Source organism: Eubalaena glacialis, chromosome 1 (assembly GCF_028564815.1).
Source record: "Eubalaena glacialis isolate mEubGla1 chromosome 1, mEubGla1.1.hap2.+ XY, whole genome shotgun sequence".
NCBI lineage: Eukaryota > Metazoa > Chordata > Mammalia > Artiodactyla > Balaenidae > Eubalaena > Eubalaena glacialis.
The window spans coordinates 189,579,162-189,596,951 of NC_083716.1; the positions used below are offsets into that span (position 1 = coordinate 189,579,162).

Below are 17,790 nucleotides of genomic sequence, written 5' to 3' on the forward strand. Positions count from 1 at the left end.
GCGTGTCGTTTCCTCATAAATGCTTCCTGGTGCTTGGTCGCTTTGCCTGTGTGGCATTTGATTTCAAACTGCCATTTTACCTTTATAAACATTTAGAACTTTCTAAGCGTGAGGAGAATGCCCAAAAGGCATGCAAAAATGAGACTGTAATTAGATCAGCAAAGTATGCTTTACAGCCTATCTAGCTTTCTGTGTACACCAGAAACCTCTCTTTGCATCCAATATTGCATTCCCAATCTGGGTGCAGAACAGTAAATTAACATTTACTCCAGCAAAGAGGCCCTGGTATCAACATGTTTAATTTATTATTATTGCAAAGAACAGTTTTCCCATGATTAGTGAAATAGAATACATATAATATATTTAAGGATCTGCACCCAGACCACAAAAAAGGGGGGTAGGGATGGAGGGAAGGAGAAAAGCAGAAAACAAAAGAAAAAATAGAAGCAATATCAGTTACCACCTGATTTTTGTGGTTAAAAAATAGAATATGAAAAAAAAATTTAAAAAAAATAGAATATGACGTGCAATAGTGCAATTTTCCTTTGCTAGTCCAGCAACGCAAGTCTTAATAGGAAGTCCACTGAGGATTTTCTGCATTTCAGGATTTAGTTGCGTGCTTGCCGGGGGTTAGCGTTCCTACCAGACTTCTGACTCTGAGTGGAATCACTATGGCTAGAATCACTTTTATTCAGTCCAAGATGACGGAGCTTCATATCCCAGCGCTGTGAAATTTAAAACAGAAAATGGTCACAAGCACATATTACCAGGGTCATCACTTCTATTATTCTAACAACTGAGTAAGACTGCAAAATCAGATCTCAAAAGCATTTTACTACTTTTCCAAAAGTATAAAATCTATATCCCAGGGTAACAATGAGATAGATGCTATATAAACATAATTCTTTGATTTGAAAAAGCACAAAATTGGCCACTTGTAATGTATCAGTAATGCTTTCATATCAAATCTTAAACTTAAAATCTCCAATAAACGGTGACACAAATATACATTGATATCTGTGGGTATTTCCTGAGGTAACATATACAAGTCTAGTACTTACTTCATGGGTGACTAACCAATGGAAGATTTACATAGAGAATTTGAAGAAAGGGCTACTTTTTATTTTCCTCTCTTATGACTCGTAAAAACACAGCCTTTTAAACCTGTGTGATTTGAGCAGTGAAAAAAATGAAAATGGGGGGAGGGGGTAGAGTCCCTTAAAAATATTTCCTAAATAATATCTACCAAGTGCAACAAAACAGAACAAAGTTCTGCCCTCATTCTACATTTTACAAAGCAGACATCACCAATGTTTCTAATAACTACAATCAAGTTTATTAATATTTCATATTAACAATTTCAATAATGTTTACATTATTGAATATAATAATTTAAAAAGAAGTTATATTATGGTATTACAGGTAGTAAATAAGAATAAGGGCTATAGCAGTACTTCTTAAACTTCAATGCATGTAGAAATAACTTGGAGATCTTGTTAAAATTGCAGATCCTCATTCAGTGGGTCTGGGACGGGGCCCAAGATTTTCATACCTAACAAGCTCCCAGGTGATGCCAATGTTGCTGGCCCAGGGACCACACTTTGAGCAGCAAGGAGCTAATGTCAGATGGCCCAAGTTCAAATTCTAACTCCATCAGTTACCATTCGAAGATTCTTGGACTTACTAGACCTTATCATTTACATATTAGAATTAATTCTAGCATCCGCTTAGTGTTCTGAAGATTCACAGATGAAAAATGTATAAAATTCTTGGTAGATAACAAATTCTCTATTTTCAATTACTGAAATTACTGAAAGTAATTCTTCATTTTAGCACACTTAACTCCACAATCTTACTGGATTTTCATATAAAAAAAAAAAGTCTGAATTTCAGCTCCCCAAGGCAGGCCAAATATCTTGATTTGAACAACCTGCTATTACAGAGACTTAGGTTTAAAAAAAAAAATTTGCATTGCAAAACCATAAAAAAGTCTTTATTTAATTCTTGATTTATCCCTGAGAGCAAAAAAAATCAGCTGAAAAGGACAACTCTTATTTAAAAAAAAAAAAACAGTATCCTCCCTAAAACTCTTTTTTACATCTTCAGAACTGACTGGAAAACTACAGTAAGAATCTCAGTAATTCTAGCCAAGAGGTTTCCCATTTATGGTCTTTAACCCTGAGTTCTGCGTATGAATTAAAAATTGTTCAAGTTATTTCTTCCCTTCAGCATGTTTAAATCCAGACTGAAAATATAAATGAGTTCACAATAATAACTGTGAGTTCCCTGTAGAAAGCAATGGAAAATATCTTTGCCTTACTAGGAAAAAGGACAAACACACCATGTGTCCTGGGTCTTTACACGATGATAATTGTTTTGGTACCAAAAGAGAAGCAGCAAGCCGTGTTATATGCTTTGCAGCAATGATGTTGAAAGCTCTTCCAACTGGTACAGGAATTTAGGACAAATTCCTGTTCTGCATTAGCAAGCAGAAAACGGAATTAAAAGGACAGTAAGAGATTCCAACACACTGAAGAAGAGCTACTTTTTAACAGATACCAAACAAATTGAAGAGAGATACAAATAGAGGATTCTCATGAGTCTGAACTTGAAATACATCTCACTTTTGACAAAATACTGGGGTGGTGGGGGGAGAGCTTTCTGGAGGGTATTTTCTCCCTGCAAAATAATGCCCTCTACATTTCTTGTAGGTCACTTAAACTGAAATGTGTCTGCTGTGTCAAGTGCCAGGTGTATAAGATAAACTGCCTGGGGTTGTTTAACTTACCCTTGTAAATGTTTCCCAAGCCTTCAGACTCAAAGAGGGAAGAGGATGTATTATGTTTGGTACAATTCCCACTCTCCCCTCCCCCCCTTTCTGCCCACTACACACACACATACACACACACACACACACACACGCACACACACGGTTTTTGATTCTTTGCCCTTCTGTGCATACTCCCCACATTCCTTTTGTTGAAACAGATTTGCTTAGTAAGGGGAAATGGAACCTTCTATAATAAAGTGATTTACTGTGATTTTTTTAAAATGCATCACTTACAGAATCTAAGAGTCATTGGCTTAAAAATCAAGCTATGTTTCTGCTCTAAGGACCTAATTTGGTCAGATCTCTTATATACAGATGAATGCGGCTGCACCTTGTACATAGGAACTGGTGTCTATGCATTGGGACAATATTGGCAGTTTTGTACCCAAGCTTTATTCTCCCCTTCTTCTCTGACTCACAGAACTGCAATTGTTCAAGGAACCAACATATTCAGCTAAAAAATACTACATTTTCCAGCTTCTCTTGAAGCTAGGGATGGACAGGAGACGCAGTCCTAAGTAAAATTGCTAGGTAGGATGCTTGGAATCTATTTTTACCTCCCTTTTCTTTCTCCCTGAAATGTAGGTGTGATGTGGAGGTAGGGCAGCCATCCTGTGACGTCCAGCTAACCTTGAATATGGAAGCAATATCTTTAAAAATGACAGATCCGTAAGCTAGATGGAGCCTGGAGCCCTAATGATAATGTGGAGCCACCAAAGCAGGGCTGGACTAACTACAGCTAGACTTCCCATGGTGAGAAGTTAGGCAGCTGTAGTTAGATCCCTGATACACACACAGAGAATTTGCTCCTTAAATGAAACAGACATTACAGACAAACTCAGTTCTTGGAATATTAAATATATATGTATCAGGTTTTAATATTTCTCATGAAGTTGAGGGCAGCTATTTTGTTTAAATGACAAATGACTGTCTTTCTACTTTTATTTTCTGTTTATCATTTTGAACATAAAATTTAGGCTTACCTTAACTTTTTTACCAAGTCGATCCTTCCATTTCTCAGCAATAGAACCTTCCACCAACAGTAATCTATATTTTTAAAGAAGCAACCATTTTTGAAACATTAAAATATATTACTGAAAAGTACAAGGAATCATTGTCAGAAAGACTTAACTGTTTATACTAGACTAGGACAGCCAAGTTTTAGAACAGTAATTCTAACTAATTGGGAGTCATGGACCCCTTTAAGAACAAATGAAGTTACGATCCCTCTCCCCAGAAAAATGCACACCCACAAATTTCCCACATATACTTTTGTATCCAATACATGAAATTGAAGGATCCAACTAAAACTGATCTTTAATCCCCCAGAAGGTAGACAGATCCCAAAGTAAGAACCCAGGAGTCATTATTCTGAATCCTTAAGGAGTGAATTACCTGGAGCGTTCCTCATCTTCATAGCCCATGATGAGATACTCCTCATTGACGTTAAGTGGAGGACACAGGCAACCGGAGCTGGTGTAAAGGTTAACAGTGTCCCTTGGAATGTTTACCAGAGAAGCCTTTAAAATCTCCTTCACCTCCACTACTGCAGTCACATCATGGCACTTGATCTTTACTTCTTTAACTTTAGCCCGAATGACTGGATAAAAGACAATAAAGCTGATGTGGTAATATGATACACAATAGGCACCACGTTCAAAAAAGACACATAGTCTTCTTTCTAGTCAATTCATATCCACTTAATGCTCAAAGAATAGAGAGGAAAAGTCAACCATATATTTTCACCTTAGACAGTAGTGAGTGACACACTACACAACATACCTGCCCCCTTAATGTTCAGCCCTGATCTCCTTTGCATGTAAGTTTATATTTGTGTGTATATAAGCATACATGTGTGCATGTATTTCATGGTGAGAAACCATTTAGATAAGCAAAGATTGAATCTGGATGTAATTTTCCTTCAAAATTTCTTTTTGGTTGTGTGTATATGTATATGTGCAGTTTCAATTGTGCCAAGAAGAATTTAAACTATATTAATTTCACTATATGTAAAGACCTAGTACTTAAATATTCTTTGTTGCTTTGTCAGCATTCTTCTATAGGGTCTATTAATAGATTTTCTAAAGAGTTGGGGTTTTCTTTAGTGTCGTAAAGTTGTTCTGTTCTCCGGTGTTCCCAAGCTTGTTCTTCGATCTTTCCACCTTCCTCATCTTAGCTCACTGTTCAGACATCGGCTCCTTTCTTCCTTTGTTTTTCAGTATAGATTATCTTTCATACCCTCCTTTAGGTATACTGCATTTTCTTTTTGAATAAAAACTGTCGCCACTCATGTGCTATGGAATGTGGTCTACTATGTCAATTGCATTAATTTACCTCTCTCAAGGGATATTCTAGCACCCAACTTATAAGACTCGGCTTGACTTCTCAATATAAAGACAAACTGCCTTAAAAATAATTCAGTTGCAAAGTCAAAGTATTTGACTCAGAATCTAGAAAGTACAGTTCTCCTTCTTTTCTGTATTTCTCTCCTTTGGAAGAGCCAAATTCTTTAGATTCCTACTTCTGGTAAATGAGCTTTTTACTTTTTTTTCCTAAAGGGGGAGTTTGAAAAAGCCTAAGAAGAAGCAAAAATGTCAATTAGTAAGAAGCCAGTGGCTTTTGACCAGGCAGCCTCATTGCTCTAGTTCAATATCCATGGATGTTATACAGAGGAAAACACAACATATCTAAATGAATGTACTTTTTGAAAGCCTCTTAGGCATATATCTGTAAACTACTTTCATCTGAGTCCCTTCCCACATATTTTAGGGGTTTAGAACTACAAAGAAAAAAGTAATCCGTGAAAATATAAAGCCAGCTAATAAGCCATTGCCTCCCGTCAATGCCCCAATTCCATACAGAAACTTATTCAATAACATTCCACCAGTACAAGACACATACAATAAAAATTAAGCTACTAATTCTAAAAACTTTAGGACAAAACCTCATTTTTGCTTCACAGGTATTTCAATCTTCAGAGAATTAGTTGTCTCAAGTATGAGAGCTTATACTAAGCAAAATGTAACTGCCCAGCTGTCCCTGCTTGGTGTGATTTGTGAGTGAAGGAGTCCCTTTTTATTAGTGTTCTACTCTTATTTTAACAAAAGATAAGATTGCCCTTTTTGAAATGTCATTTGGGAGAATCAGATGATAGATTCACAACCCCAGCTAGCAGACATTTTTGTGCGTCCTGGCTTATGTGAATGTGCTTCATAGCATTCATCAACTATCACAGATTAGTGAACTGTGCAAACCTTCTCAAACTAATGATTTATTTACCCGGTGTGTCTACTATTTTCATTAGAAATTTTTAGCACATGTACCCACTCCAAAATAAATATCTCTCTACAAGACTTACTTTATTATTCAAGCAATTTTGTTAAAGCTCAAGAGCTTTTAACTGAATTAATCTGAATGAAGCAGAGGTTTTATCTGAATTATCAAATGCTCCCACCCCCACTTTGTTTTCTCAGTAGACACATGTAGATATTTAAGAAAGACAAAAATCAACATATTTTGGAATTTAAAATGTATTTTCTTTGCAGGGTTTTTCCTTCTATTTAATCATTTCAGTGCCTGCCTTCCCCAAAGAAGCTCTGAGTAAGCCTCAGACAAGTGAAAATCCTTAAACTATGAGCAATCTAGTTATTGTTTGGCTATGAGAAAGAAATTATCATTTTTCCATTAACTGTGCTCTGTATCCCATTTTCGGTTGTAATTTTCACTCAGCTACCTCGTTGCCGATTTTCTCTTCCCATGACTTGTAACCAGTAGTATTTTATCTTTTAACAAAAATAGCAGCACTAACCACTGCAGCACTAAGAAGGTTGGGTATAGTAAAAATTAATAAGTAAAATAAATATAAGTTCAACTAAAATTCCCCAATATAAAATTTCTATCATGCTTTTGTTTTTAATATAACTGTACTTAAAAGTTCATATAGCGTTTTTCAGTCTTACAAAGCTAACCTCCTAAAAATTAAGACTTCCGTTTTCTTGTGATATTTCATATCACTTTGTAGAGAGGGTCCTCAGGTGAGCAGCCAGGCTCATCTTAGGTAAACATTTCAACCTTGGAAAGTGTGTCTACCATTGGCTAAGAGAAACTATAGATTCCTCTAAAGATGTTAGTAAACAACAAAAAAAAATTTGTTCCATTGAAGAAAAACTTGAGAAACTAGGTATATTTATTTTAAAGAGATTTAACTACACTGAATCTTTTACTTGATACCTTTCAATACACAGTATTCTCAAAGATATCAAAGATTACTCTTACAGAGATTTACCCATTTCTCTCCATACAATTCCCAAAATTATAAAAGTAGGATAAGTCTGCCGTGTATGTCCTGTATTCTCTAAAGTAGGGCATGTAAACTCAATAATAAAGCCCTCATTTTAATAATGTAGGTGCCTTTAAAAATCTATTTAATTGCCATGTTTATTCATTTACTCAGCTTCGACAGAGACAGTAACATGAACTTTATTAATCTCATAAATGCCAGGGGGGGGAAATCATAATAAAATGCCTATGGAATACAGCAAATACTGATTTGTTCCTTATTTTATCAACTGGAAAACTCTATTAATTGACCCTTTGAAATATAACGGTAATTGATATTTGTGACTCTGAAGCATCCCAGTACCCAAAAGTAATTCTGAATAATCAAAGGAAAGACAACTTAGGTTCAATAATCATTGATAAAATAAGGATAATAGAACGTCTCATGGCGCAGTTGAGAAAATCACATAAGATAGTGTATGGAAACCACCTAACACAGTACTTGGCACAGAGGCAGCAGGCTTTTTCCTCTTCCAGTTAAATTTGTCAGCTACATTTAGAATGGTAGCTCTTCAATTAATATTTTGTTTATCAGAATACCAGATGTCTAGGTCAGGCTAGATAACAAAACATTTCCTTAATTGAATACTAACAACTTTTGTGTTACTTTTCAACTCTGTCAATGTTTTCCATGAGTTAGACTGAAGAAACCCAGTTTGATTCTTTTAACCACTCATACGCATTGAAGTGCTCCTCTGTTTACCCCACTTACTGTTCACCCCCGTAAATCACAACTGATGACCCACTGCAGCTCCAAATCCTCCCTGGCCTGTCGGAAAGGGAAGAGTCCCTCCCATCTGTTTTGAAATGTATCTCTGTGTACTTAATTGTATGGTTCTAAGATGCCAGCGATGCTGCCTGATATGCTTCAAAAAAATCCAGCATTTGTTGAGAATGGTCCCCTTATGAGACCGTTTAGTTGTTTGGAACAGGGAGAGTTTGCTCGTAAAAGTTGTCCCTGTTGGGGCTTCCCTGGTGGTGCGGTGGTTAAGAAACCACCTGCCAATGCAGAGGACATGGGTTTGAGCCCTGGTCCGGAAAGATGCCCACATGCCGCGGAGTAACTAAGCCGGTGCACCACAACTACTGAGCCCATGTGCCTAGAGCCTGTGCTCCATGACAAGAGAAGCCACGGCAACGAGAAGCCTGCGCACCCCACCCGAGCCCCTACTCGGGGCAACCAGAGAAAGCCCACGCACAGCAATGAAGACCCAACGCAGCCAAAAATAAATCAATTAAATAAATCAATTAAAAAAAAAGTTGTCCTTGTTTGTTTTTAAGCCTCATTCTTATTTACACACACATACACATCCTTTCTTAACTCAGCAGTTTATAAATCAATCATGAGCTATCCTTACCATAGTTGTAATTGTTCCGGAAATAGGTCTTCTGTGTAGCTCTGATAGGTTTACATTTGCAGCGTTCTAAAAAATATAACATTTTATGTATTATAAGCAAAACTTCAACATCAGCTTTCTTTTGTTTATGCACATTTTTTGGTAATATTAGATCCAAGTTCGGCAGCAAGGAGGCTCTTAGCAATTCTACGTGTCTGGTCTCTTTCTCCTGGAACTACATTCACGTTTATTCTAGCTACATAGCCTCATATTCAATGTCAAATGCTCATAAGTTCCCACTCTCCAACAAACCACCCAGATCCTGAGGAAACACTTCACCACCATGCAGGAGGAGAGCATGACTCCAGAGTCCTGAAACAGACATGCTTAGTGCTTGTGGCAGAAGAATCAATGCTAACTGAGAGGCAATTTATGCTTATGCTCAGGTAACTGGTTTACCCCTGTGCAAGACCACTTGCATTCATAGACATTTTACAGATTACACAGCACCCCTCCAAATATTAGTTTCCAGATCTAAAAGCAATTCAGTGAGATAAGCAGGTATTGTTATAACCCAGTGAACTTATTGAAGAGGCATGAGTTCCTTCTTTTTTATTTAATTTTTTAAATTTTTACTTTTTAAATTTTTAACTGAAGTATAAATAAGTTACAATATTATACTTGTTTCAGGTGTACACCATAGTGATTATCATGACTACCTTCTACAGGCAGAATAACTGCTATTAAACTCAATGGTATTTTTATGTTTATTGGCAGAAATTACTAGATACATATTTGGAAATGAGAAGTTCTGTGCTTTTTAAATATCTGGTGAGTGGTGACCAGAACACATACTCTATGTGACATAATACAGGTGTATGTAATAAACGTAATTATCTCAAAATGTTTCATGTATTGGATAAATCATTTAACGTCTTGGAGAGTAGATTACTATACTGTTTATAGATTACTTAGCTAAGAAATATACAACATATATACATCATACATCATTATATGTATACATCATAGTAAATTCTTAGTCATTAAAGTCAATATAAAAATAGGAAATAATACACAATTACCTTAGAAAGCATTTTAGTTTATGTAAAGATTTCTTTAAAATAGTACCCCTGAGAAAGCTTCATTTAAGATGAAATGGTATGTGTTTCTTCTATTTTCACACAGAAAAAGGAAAAACGAACACATGAACCACAGAAAAGAAGCCAACAAAAAATTTTTGTTTAAAAAGTGTTTTACGTTAGCATGTAGACTAATAAAAGGCAGAAGCTTTCCTTGACCATTTGACATTGTGTTTTCTAATCAAAATAAATGTTATTTCTGGTTGAACTCACAGATAACATGCTTTGAAGTCGTAGTCCCAAAGGATGTAACACCTCACTACCCGCTTTTCAGTTCTAGAAATAAGCGTCTCTACTGGGGACAGGTGCTGGTCTCCAAAGCAGGAGCAGCAGCGCTGTTGTTCTCACCCAGGAGAGAAGTGAGGGTGTCCTCAGTGCTACACACAGCAATTCTCGTGTTCTACAGATCATTTTTAACACTATTTTTGTGGAAGAACAATCTCAGCCCAATAAACCATACGTAACATCAGTGCTGGTTGCTATTTTGAAGAAGACTCTTCAAAAAAATAACTTTCTTATTAGCAAAACATTTGTATTCCCATTTAAAACAGAATAGAAAGTGATCTAGTTCTATTTTATTTTGTACCAAAATATTACACATTTTTAAAAGAGAGATATTCTTGAGATTGACATTATTTCTGAAGAAATATATGTTATGGTCTTTGACTTACAAATTATCCTCACACATATATAGATATGGATTTATACTTTTCTATCTCTTTATATTTTTTTTAATTAAAAAGAATTTTTTATTGGGGTATAGTTGTTTTACAATGTTGTGTTAGTTTCTACTATACAGCGAAGTGGAGTTCCCTGTGCTATACAGCAGGTTCTTATTAGTTATCTATTTTATACATATTAGTGTATATATGTCAATCCCAATCTCCCAATTCACTTATGCTTTTCTATCTCTTTAAAAATAGATACTTATTCATTAAAAATAATGAATGTAGATAAATTATCTACATATTTGTAATTCTTCAGAAAATTGCACATGTTCTAATAAAAAATTCTTGGCAAAAATACACCAGCTGTTACTGGATTGCATCTAATATGATGTTGTTACCATATAACTTTGCTTGAAGCATAAAAAATGGATTCCAAAACACTTTCCAGGCAGAGATTTTTCAAAAAAATTATATCATAAAACAATTTAGGAAGATTTCAAGTAGGTGTTTCCACAACCATATGTACAACTACATGTATTAGCTAGTCTCTTTCCTAATAGCTAATGACCTAAGCAATTATTTTCTTGGGACTAAATTTTGTTCCTCCTCAATGCACTTGTTTCTCCTGCTGGCCTCAGAGGTGGCAATGCCATACTATATGTTTGAAAACTTTCCTATGCTCCAAACCTTAGCTCTTGCTATCAGCAAATATCTGTCTGGTTGAAGTAACTAGTAGCTCAAAAAATAACAGAGTAATAAGGAGGAGTGGAATTTTATATCCACAAGGCTCAAATACAGAAGAACTTTCACTTATTTATACTAACTCAACTCAAACATTCATATCTGAAGGTTTTCATGAAAAGTGTATCTTAGATCAACACATCTGGAAGATTATCCCTTTTCTAAAGTATTTCTACCCACATCTACATATATGTCTCCAAAAGCCCAAGAACTGGGAAATGGCCCAAAAAAAAATCATAGAGGAATACACCGCATGCATTATTTACTACATTTTTTTGTACCAGCCACCCTAAATCAGACTGCAACAGCTTCTTTTTATTTTACTACCAATAGTTGATTTCTCAGACTTTTTATTGGGCCAGTAGCATTATCATCATATCTACTTTAATTCACCAATAATTTTGCCACTAGTCTCCCTCCCCAGCTTCCCAATGGCACAAGGTCTTATTTTTTTCCCTAAGTGGCAAAGTAAAATCTATTATTTTACTGAGCTTTGCACAAAAGACCACTAGATATTGATTTGCTTGCATTCCACTGTTGAGAAGAAAAACGTGTAAAGGAACTGCCTTGGTGCTCTTATCTAAGGAAAAAGTACGGCAAAATTTAAAGGAATTGGCTGACACAGTAAAGAAGTGACAAGGAGTTCTTCAAGTGTGGGGAAAGTTTTAATATTAGCAATTCATTCACCTCGAAGTCTAGAATTAAATACAACCTGAATCACAGAACAACATGCAGTCCTATATCTCACAAGCATCTGTGGAGCACAACCAGGAAACTGTCTTGGGCAGCTTTCCCTCATATTCTCTAGCTAGATTCTCTCAGCTACTCTTCTAGAATCCAAGATCTCCTACTCCTCTGCTAATGAAACTGAAAACTGTTTATTATCCTAGTATGAACATGAGTTTACCACCCTAGAACAGATAGGAGTTTGTAAAATTAACATGCCCAGTGCTGCACAGAACCTGGTCTGCAATTCAGGGGAGCTGCCCTACGGTGCACTGCAGTGCCTGAGCCAGGAACAGCTTCACTGTCTCAACACTGGGGCTTCTTAGAAACATAGTTCCGAGTGGGAAGTCATCACATCCTTCTTTATTCATTTTTTTACACATAAAAAAAGAATCAGCTCATTTATTGAAAATACATAAAGACAAGAGTCTTTTTTAAAGGGTTCCATGATTTTACAAGTCTAAAATTTATAAGTACCTGACAGTTATGAAATTTGATACTCACCGGACCTTAACTATTTAAGGCAACCTTGTTTGAGTTCAAGCTTAAGTGTGATATGACTTTCTAACTAACCCTGACCTTTGTTTGAAATTGACTTCTCTTGGGTCTTCTCCAGAGCTGTAAGACTATAATTAACTTTGGCAGATTCCAAAACCCCTATAACCTTTCATGTACCATGACTTTGGAATACTACCATCTGTGAGTGAGTACTTTTCTGCTTTTTTTTAGGAAAAGGCCTTAGATCTGTGCTCAAGATTTATTTTCAAAAAGTAGGGGGAAAAAAGAAAATACAATTCTATTTGCATTACAATTTCTATTATAACTCTTTCAAGACCGACTCTAATCAGATCAGAGTTTAAATAATTTTAATTTGTACCAAATGAACTGTATGTTTTATATTTGACCCTGGAAGCCCACTTGTCCACCTTCGCTCCATTTTAAGACACATAGAAGACCACAACAATTTTTAAAACAGATGTAAAAAATAAAATGTTATGATCCTTAACTATGACTTCTTTACTGAGATCCAGATCTATATTTTCAATTGCCTATAAATGGTGTCCATGAGCAAGGCTTGAGTAATTTTAAACATGTGTTAATGTCCATCACACCATAAACTTGTCTTTCTTCTATAGAAATAGTGTTTTCTGACTCTACAACCCTGGGATTAACTATGCTTCTCTAAATATAAGATGGAAAAGGAAAAGAGAACTAACATTTGTTGAACCCTTTGAGTCACTTACATATTAATTCATTCATTCTACAAATTTTTATTGGGTGTCTATTACATGCCAAACTCTGTGCCAGGCATGTAGGACACCTGATGAGCAATACAGACAATTCAGAATAGGATACAGACATTGAACAAATAATTACACACAAAATAATTTATTTTCATATATAATACATCCTATGAAAGAAAAGTACAATGTGCAGTGAGAACATACAATTTGATGACCTAAACTAGTCTGGTCTTCAAAGTCCTCTGAGGAAATGACATTAAAGCTTGAAACCTGAAAGATCAGCTGTAGCTATCTAGGCAGGAACTACATCTTCATACATAAGATAGTGAAGAAGAAGACCATAAAGGAGACTGAGAAGGAGCATCCAAAAATGGGGAAGAAATACAGGAGAGTATAGAGTCAAAAAGTTGAAAGAAGATGGTGTTTCAAGAGAAAAGGAGAGCTCTCTTTGAGGAGAGCACCCTCAAAGCTCAGATGACTTAAGAGAGAAAGGGGTCCATTAAATTCAGTTGGCAAGGGGACTTCCCTGGCCGTCCAGTGGTTAAGACTCCGCACTTCCACTGCAGGGGGCATGGGTTTGATCTTGGGGAACTAAGATTGCGCATGCCGGGAGGCCAAAAAAAAAAAATTTAGTTGGCAAGGAAAAGATGGGTGAAAGCCAGAGGGACACTCTAGCCACTGCACAAGAAGAAAAAGGAGAGAGGGGTACTGATGTTGACAGCTTCTAAATCTGTTGCTGGGATGATGAGAGTTCCTTCTGATGGCTTTTACTTTCTCATTGAAGGATGAAGTCATCAGCTGCGGGGAATGAGAGGCTAAGAGAAGCAGGGTATGGAAGAGTAAGGAGAGAAGAGAAAGTATAAAACAGTTATTTTATTGAGTGGAAAGGCAAACTTTCTAGAGAAACAAGATAGGATTGCTAGGCAATGTTGATCATGTATTTGAATTTTGTCTTGAACTTAAAGTAAAACCAGTCACCCTAGCTAAGTAATCTTCTCCAGCATCAGGAGTTGAGAGTTTGCCAGGTGACTAAGGCAGAAGAAAAGATAGGCAAGGGAATTGAGGGTATTTTCAAGGGAATGATTATTACAATAGACCGTGAAATCTCAGGTAGACAAGGAGGTTAGGGTTGAACAATAATAGTAAGTGGTATATGATGAATAGGTAGTCCCAGTGGAGTAACATTTTAGCAGTGATGATACTAAAGCAAATCTGCTGGAATGAAAAGAGATGGTAGGCAAAGAAGTGGATACTTGAAATTAAGATTACAGAGCTGGCACCACTGCTAAATGGCAAGGTACAGAATGTGCCCATGGAAGTGGATGGCTGGGGTAGAACAAACAGGTTAGTGAAGTGAAGGAGTCAATGCACTAGATGGATGATCTACCCTATCATCAAAGTCATCAAAATGGCAACAGGGATGGGTGCCATTATGGAACATGTACAGATAGAGCTTAGTGCAGGGTGGGCAATGTATCATTTGGCCTTCTGGAAGTCAGTTTCACTACCCTTCTAGAAAAAAAGAGATGGTGAAACATCCCTAGATTCCACCCCTAGGACCACCTTCCCTCTTCCCAAAATTACAAGTCATGAAATGGACACTGTACTGAAAATCTAGAGGATATTATTATTCCTGGTGCAGTAAAAAAAAAACTAAAACAAACAAAAAAACAGAACGCTAATGTCCTGATCTCAATAATGAAGGAAAAATTTTAAAAAGAACAACAATGCATCTCTTACAGAATCAGGAACCATGTTGATCTATACCACTAAGAAGATCTATACCACTGAGGCAGAGTCCAGGAAACACCATGGTTAAAAGGATGGACTTTTATTGTGAGACACAGCTGGGTTTGAATGTAGGCTCCATCTCTTACTATTTTTGTAACTTTTAATATCTAAACGGTGGTATCTTGCAGAATAACTGAGAGAATTAAATGAGATAATACACATAGAACACCTTTCACAGTACCTAGCACACCACGGCCCATAAATGTCAGATTTATTTTTGTGCAAGATTTACTAGGAATTCTAATCCCTCATTTGTAAAGACCATTTAATGAGTAAGATAAGCAATATTTTCCCAAGGCTCCTTGCCACCTACAGAACTGTGGTGCCTACCAAAAGTAAGCAAAGCGATCAGATTTTTTTCAGTAGTGCCTGACTCTGCTATTTTGATTCAGGTACACCAAGCTAATTTCTTTCCTGATGTAGCAAGTCCATTTGAACTATTATGTACACATCCAAAATTTGAAGGATCAAACTTAGCGAGCCAAAATGATCATATATGTGGCCATTCTAATAAACATTAGTGCTAAAGAGTATGGCAAAATTAAGGGCACATGAGTTTAAATCCTATCTCTGTCCCTTCCTACTTATGTGGCCTTGGGCAAGTTACAAAACCCATTTCTAAACTAACGCTGGCTACCTCATAGGGTTATTGTAAGAATTTAAAGAGTAATTCACATAAAGAATTTGGCACAGAGCCTGGTACTTAATCACTCATTGGATGTTAGCTAGTAGTAGTAGTAATATATAAGCAAACCAAAAAGATTGGAAGGAAGATACTTATGCAAATTCAAGAGCAGTTTATGAAACAGAAGAGATAATTTTCTAACAAAAAAATGATCTATAAGTTTGAGGATAAAAATTTGCTAATTTTTTTCCTAGAGATAGAAACTTAATTTAGATTATTACATTTTGTTTTGGGGGAGCTGTATAAAAAGAATAGAATTTAGAAATCATATTGGTATTATGCTCACACAAAGGCATACTATTTCACAATAAAATGATACACAGAACTAAATGGGTAAATCTCAAAAGCATTATACAAAAACAAAAGCAGCCAGTCACAAAAGAGTACGTACTGTATGATTCCACTTCCACGAAGCCGAAGAACAAACATTAATTTATGGTAATAAAAATCAGACCTATGCTCACCTCATGGTGGGGTAGGTGATTGACTCGGCACAAGGGAATTCTCAGGGGTGATGGAAATGTTCTTTATCTTGATCTGGGTGATAGCTACACGGGTATATACATTTGTCAAAAGTCAATGTGCCATAGACTTAAGAATTGTGCATTTTACTGTAAGTACCATTGACATAAAAATTCATACTTATATGAATTCCTTTCATTTTTCCATAAATTAAAGTGTCATGACTTAGCAGCTGTTCATTACGTGTTTAAAATAATATTTATTTCCTAAACATATACATTGGGCAAAGAATATCATATTAGATTCTATTCTGGATTAGAGCAGTATGTGGAAAATGCAATGAAGTTGATTGGTGAAATCAGGTAATATAATCAGGCTTTAAAAAGCAAAACTAACATTTGCTTAATTTAGCTCAAAAAACAAACCTCGAACATTGTAATAAAGGTCTCAATTCATAGTAATTTGCACTTTGTAAAAGGGAATTGCTTAAGATTGAGGGAACTAACACTATATTAATATGAAAAGGAAATTTAGTTTTATTCCTTTAGGATTTATGTCACTGGAAATTTTAAAATAAACTGTCTTTCGGAAGGTTTCTGGATCCACAAGTCATTCAGGATATACAAAATGTAGAGAACCAATGTGATATGCCTGTTTTCTCCTGTGAGATCTGAAGTGTTAGTTTTGTGATATATAAAAGAGGTCAATTAAGAGGGAATTCCCTGGCAGTCCAGTGGTTAGGACACTGCGCTTTCACTGCCGAGGGCCCTGGTTCAATCCCTAGTCGGGGAAGTAAGATCCCCGCAAGCCACTCGGTATGGCTAAAAAAAAAAAAAAAGGTCAATTAAGAGAAAAGCAAAGTGGGTCTTTCAGAACATCATGCATCCACTCAATGTCAACACACAGAAAAGAGGTGGGAGAAAAGGGTAGTGCAGTCAACTGTTCACTCCTTCACTCCCTCCCTGTTCTTGGCATCAAGTATGCCTGGTACAAGGGGTGGTCATTAAATTTTTGATGAATGGTGGGTGGATGGACTAATAAGTTTATCGGTAGATGGACTATGAAGTTTCAGTACCGGGGATCTGGGAGAACAATGGTGCCACATACTAAAACAAAAGTTGCAAGGAGTAAATTTTTAATGAAAAGAAAATTATTAAATAATGTAGTATTTGAAGTACAAATAGGCTGCCCAGGTAGAAGTGTTTCCTGGAGGAGAAATGTGGAACTCTACCTGCGAGAGTGATCAGAGCTGTCACAAGAGTGATCATTAGGCCTATGTGGCTGAATGACTTCCAGCAGGAAGAACTCATTGCAAGGAGGAGCAGAGGCCAAGCACAGAAACTTGGGGAATGCCCATAGCTGTGGACAGGAGGAAAAGAGCTAGGACAATTTGGGTAATAGCTCAGGGAGAATACTTAGGAATAAGTATTAATCAAAAGTGTCCAGGGACTTCCTTGGTGGTGCAGTGGTTAAGAATCTGCCTGCCAATGCATGGGACACGGGTTCGATCCCTGGTCCGGGAAGATCCCACATGCCGCGGAGCAACTAAGCCCGTGCACCACAACTACTGAGCCTCCGCTCTAGAGCCCGTGAGCCACAACTACTGAAGCCCACGTGCCCTAGATCCTATGCGCGGCAACTAGTGAGCCCACGTGCTGCAACTACTGAAGCCCTCGTTACCTAGAGCCCGTGTTCCGCAACAAGAGAAGCCACCGCAATGAGAAGCCTGTGTACCGCAAGGAAGAGTAGCCCCAGCGCAACTAGAGAAAGCCTGCTTGCAGCAACAAAGACCCAACACAGCCAAAAAAAAAAAGTGTCCAATACTGGAA

General features: G+C 36.7%; 1 protein-coding gene across 1 annotated transcript in view; it reads right to left on the bottom strand.

Annotated features, from left to right (window-relative positions):
- Positions 1-318: 318 nt before the first annotated feature.
- FRZB (frizzled related protein) overlaps positions 319-17,790 on the bottom strand; it is a 32,175-nt gene continuing 14,703 nt past the window's right edge. Inside the window, exons 3-6 of the mRNA XM_061202903.1 lie at positions 8,527-8,592; positions 4,226-4,430; positions 3,814-3,877; positions 319-725 (exon numbers count right to left, since the gene is read on the bottom strand). Of these exons, the coding sequence (XP_061058886.1) occupies positions 609-725; positions 3,814-3,877; positions 4,226-4,430; positions 8,527-8,592 (452 nt within the window). The 3' untranslated portion in view covers positions 319-608. The remainder of the gene's footprint in view (positions 726-3,813; positions 3,878-4,225; positions 4,431-8,526; positions 8,593-17,790) is intronic.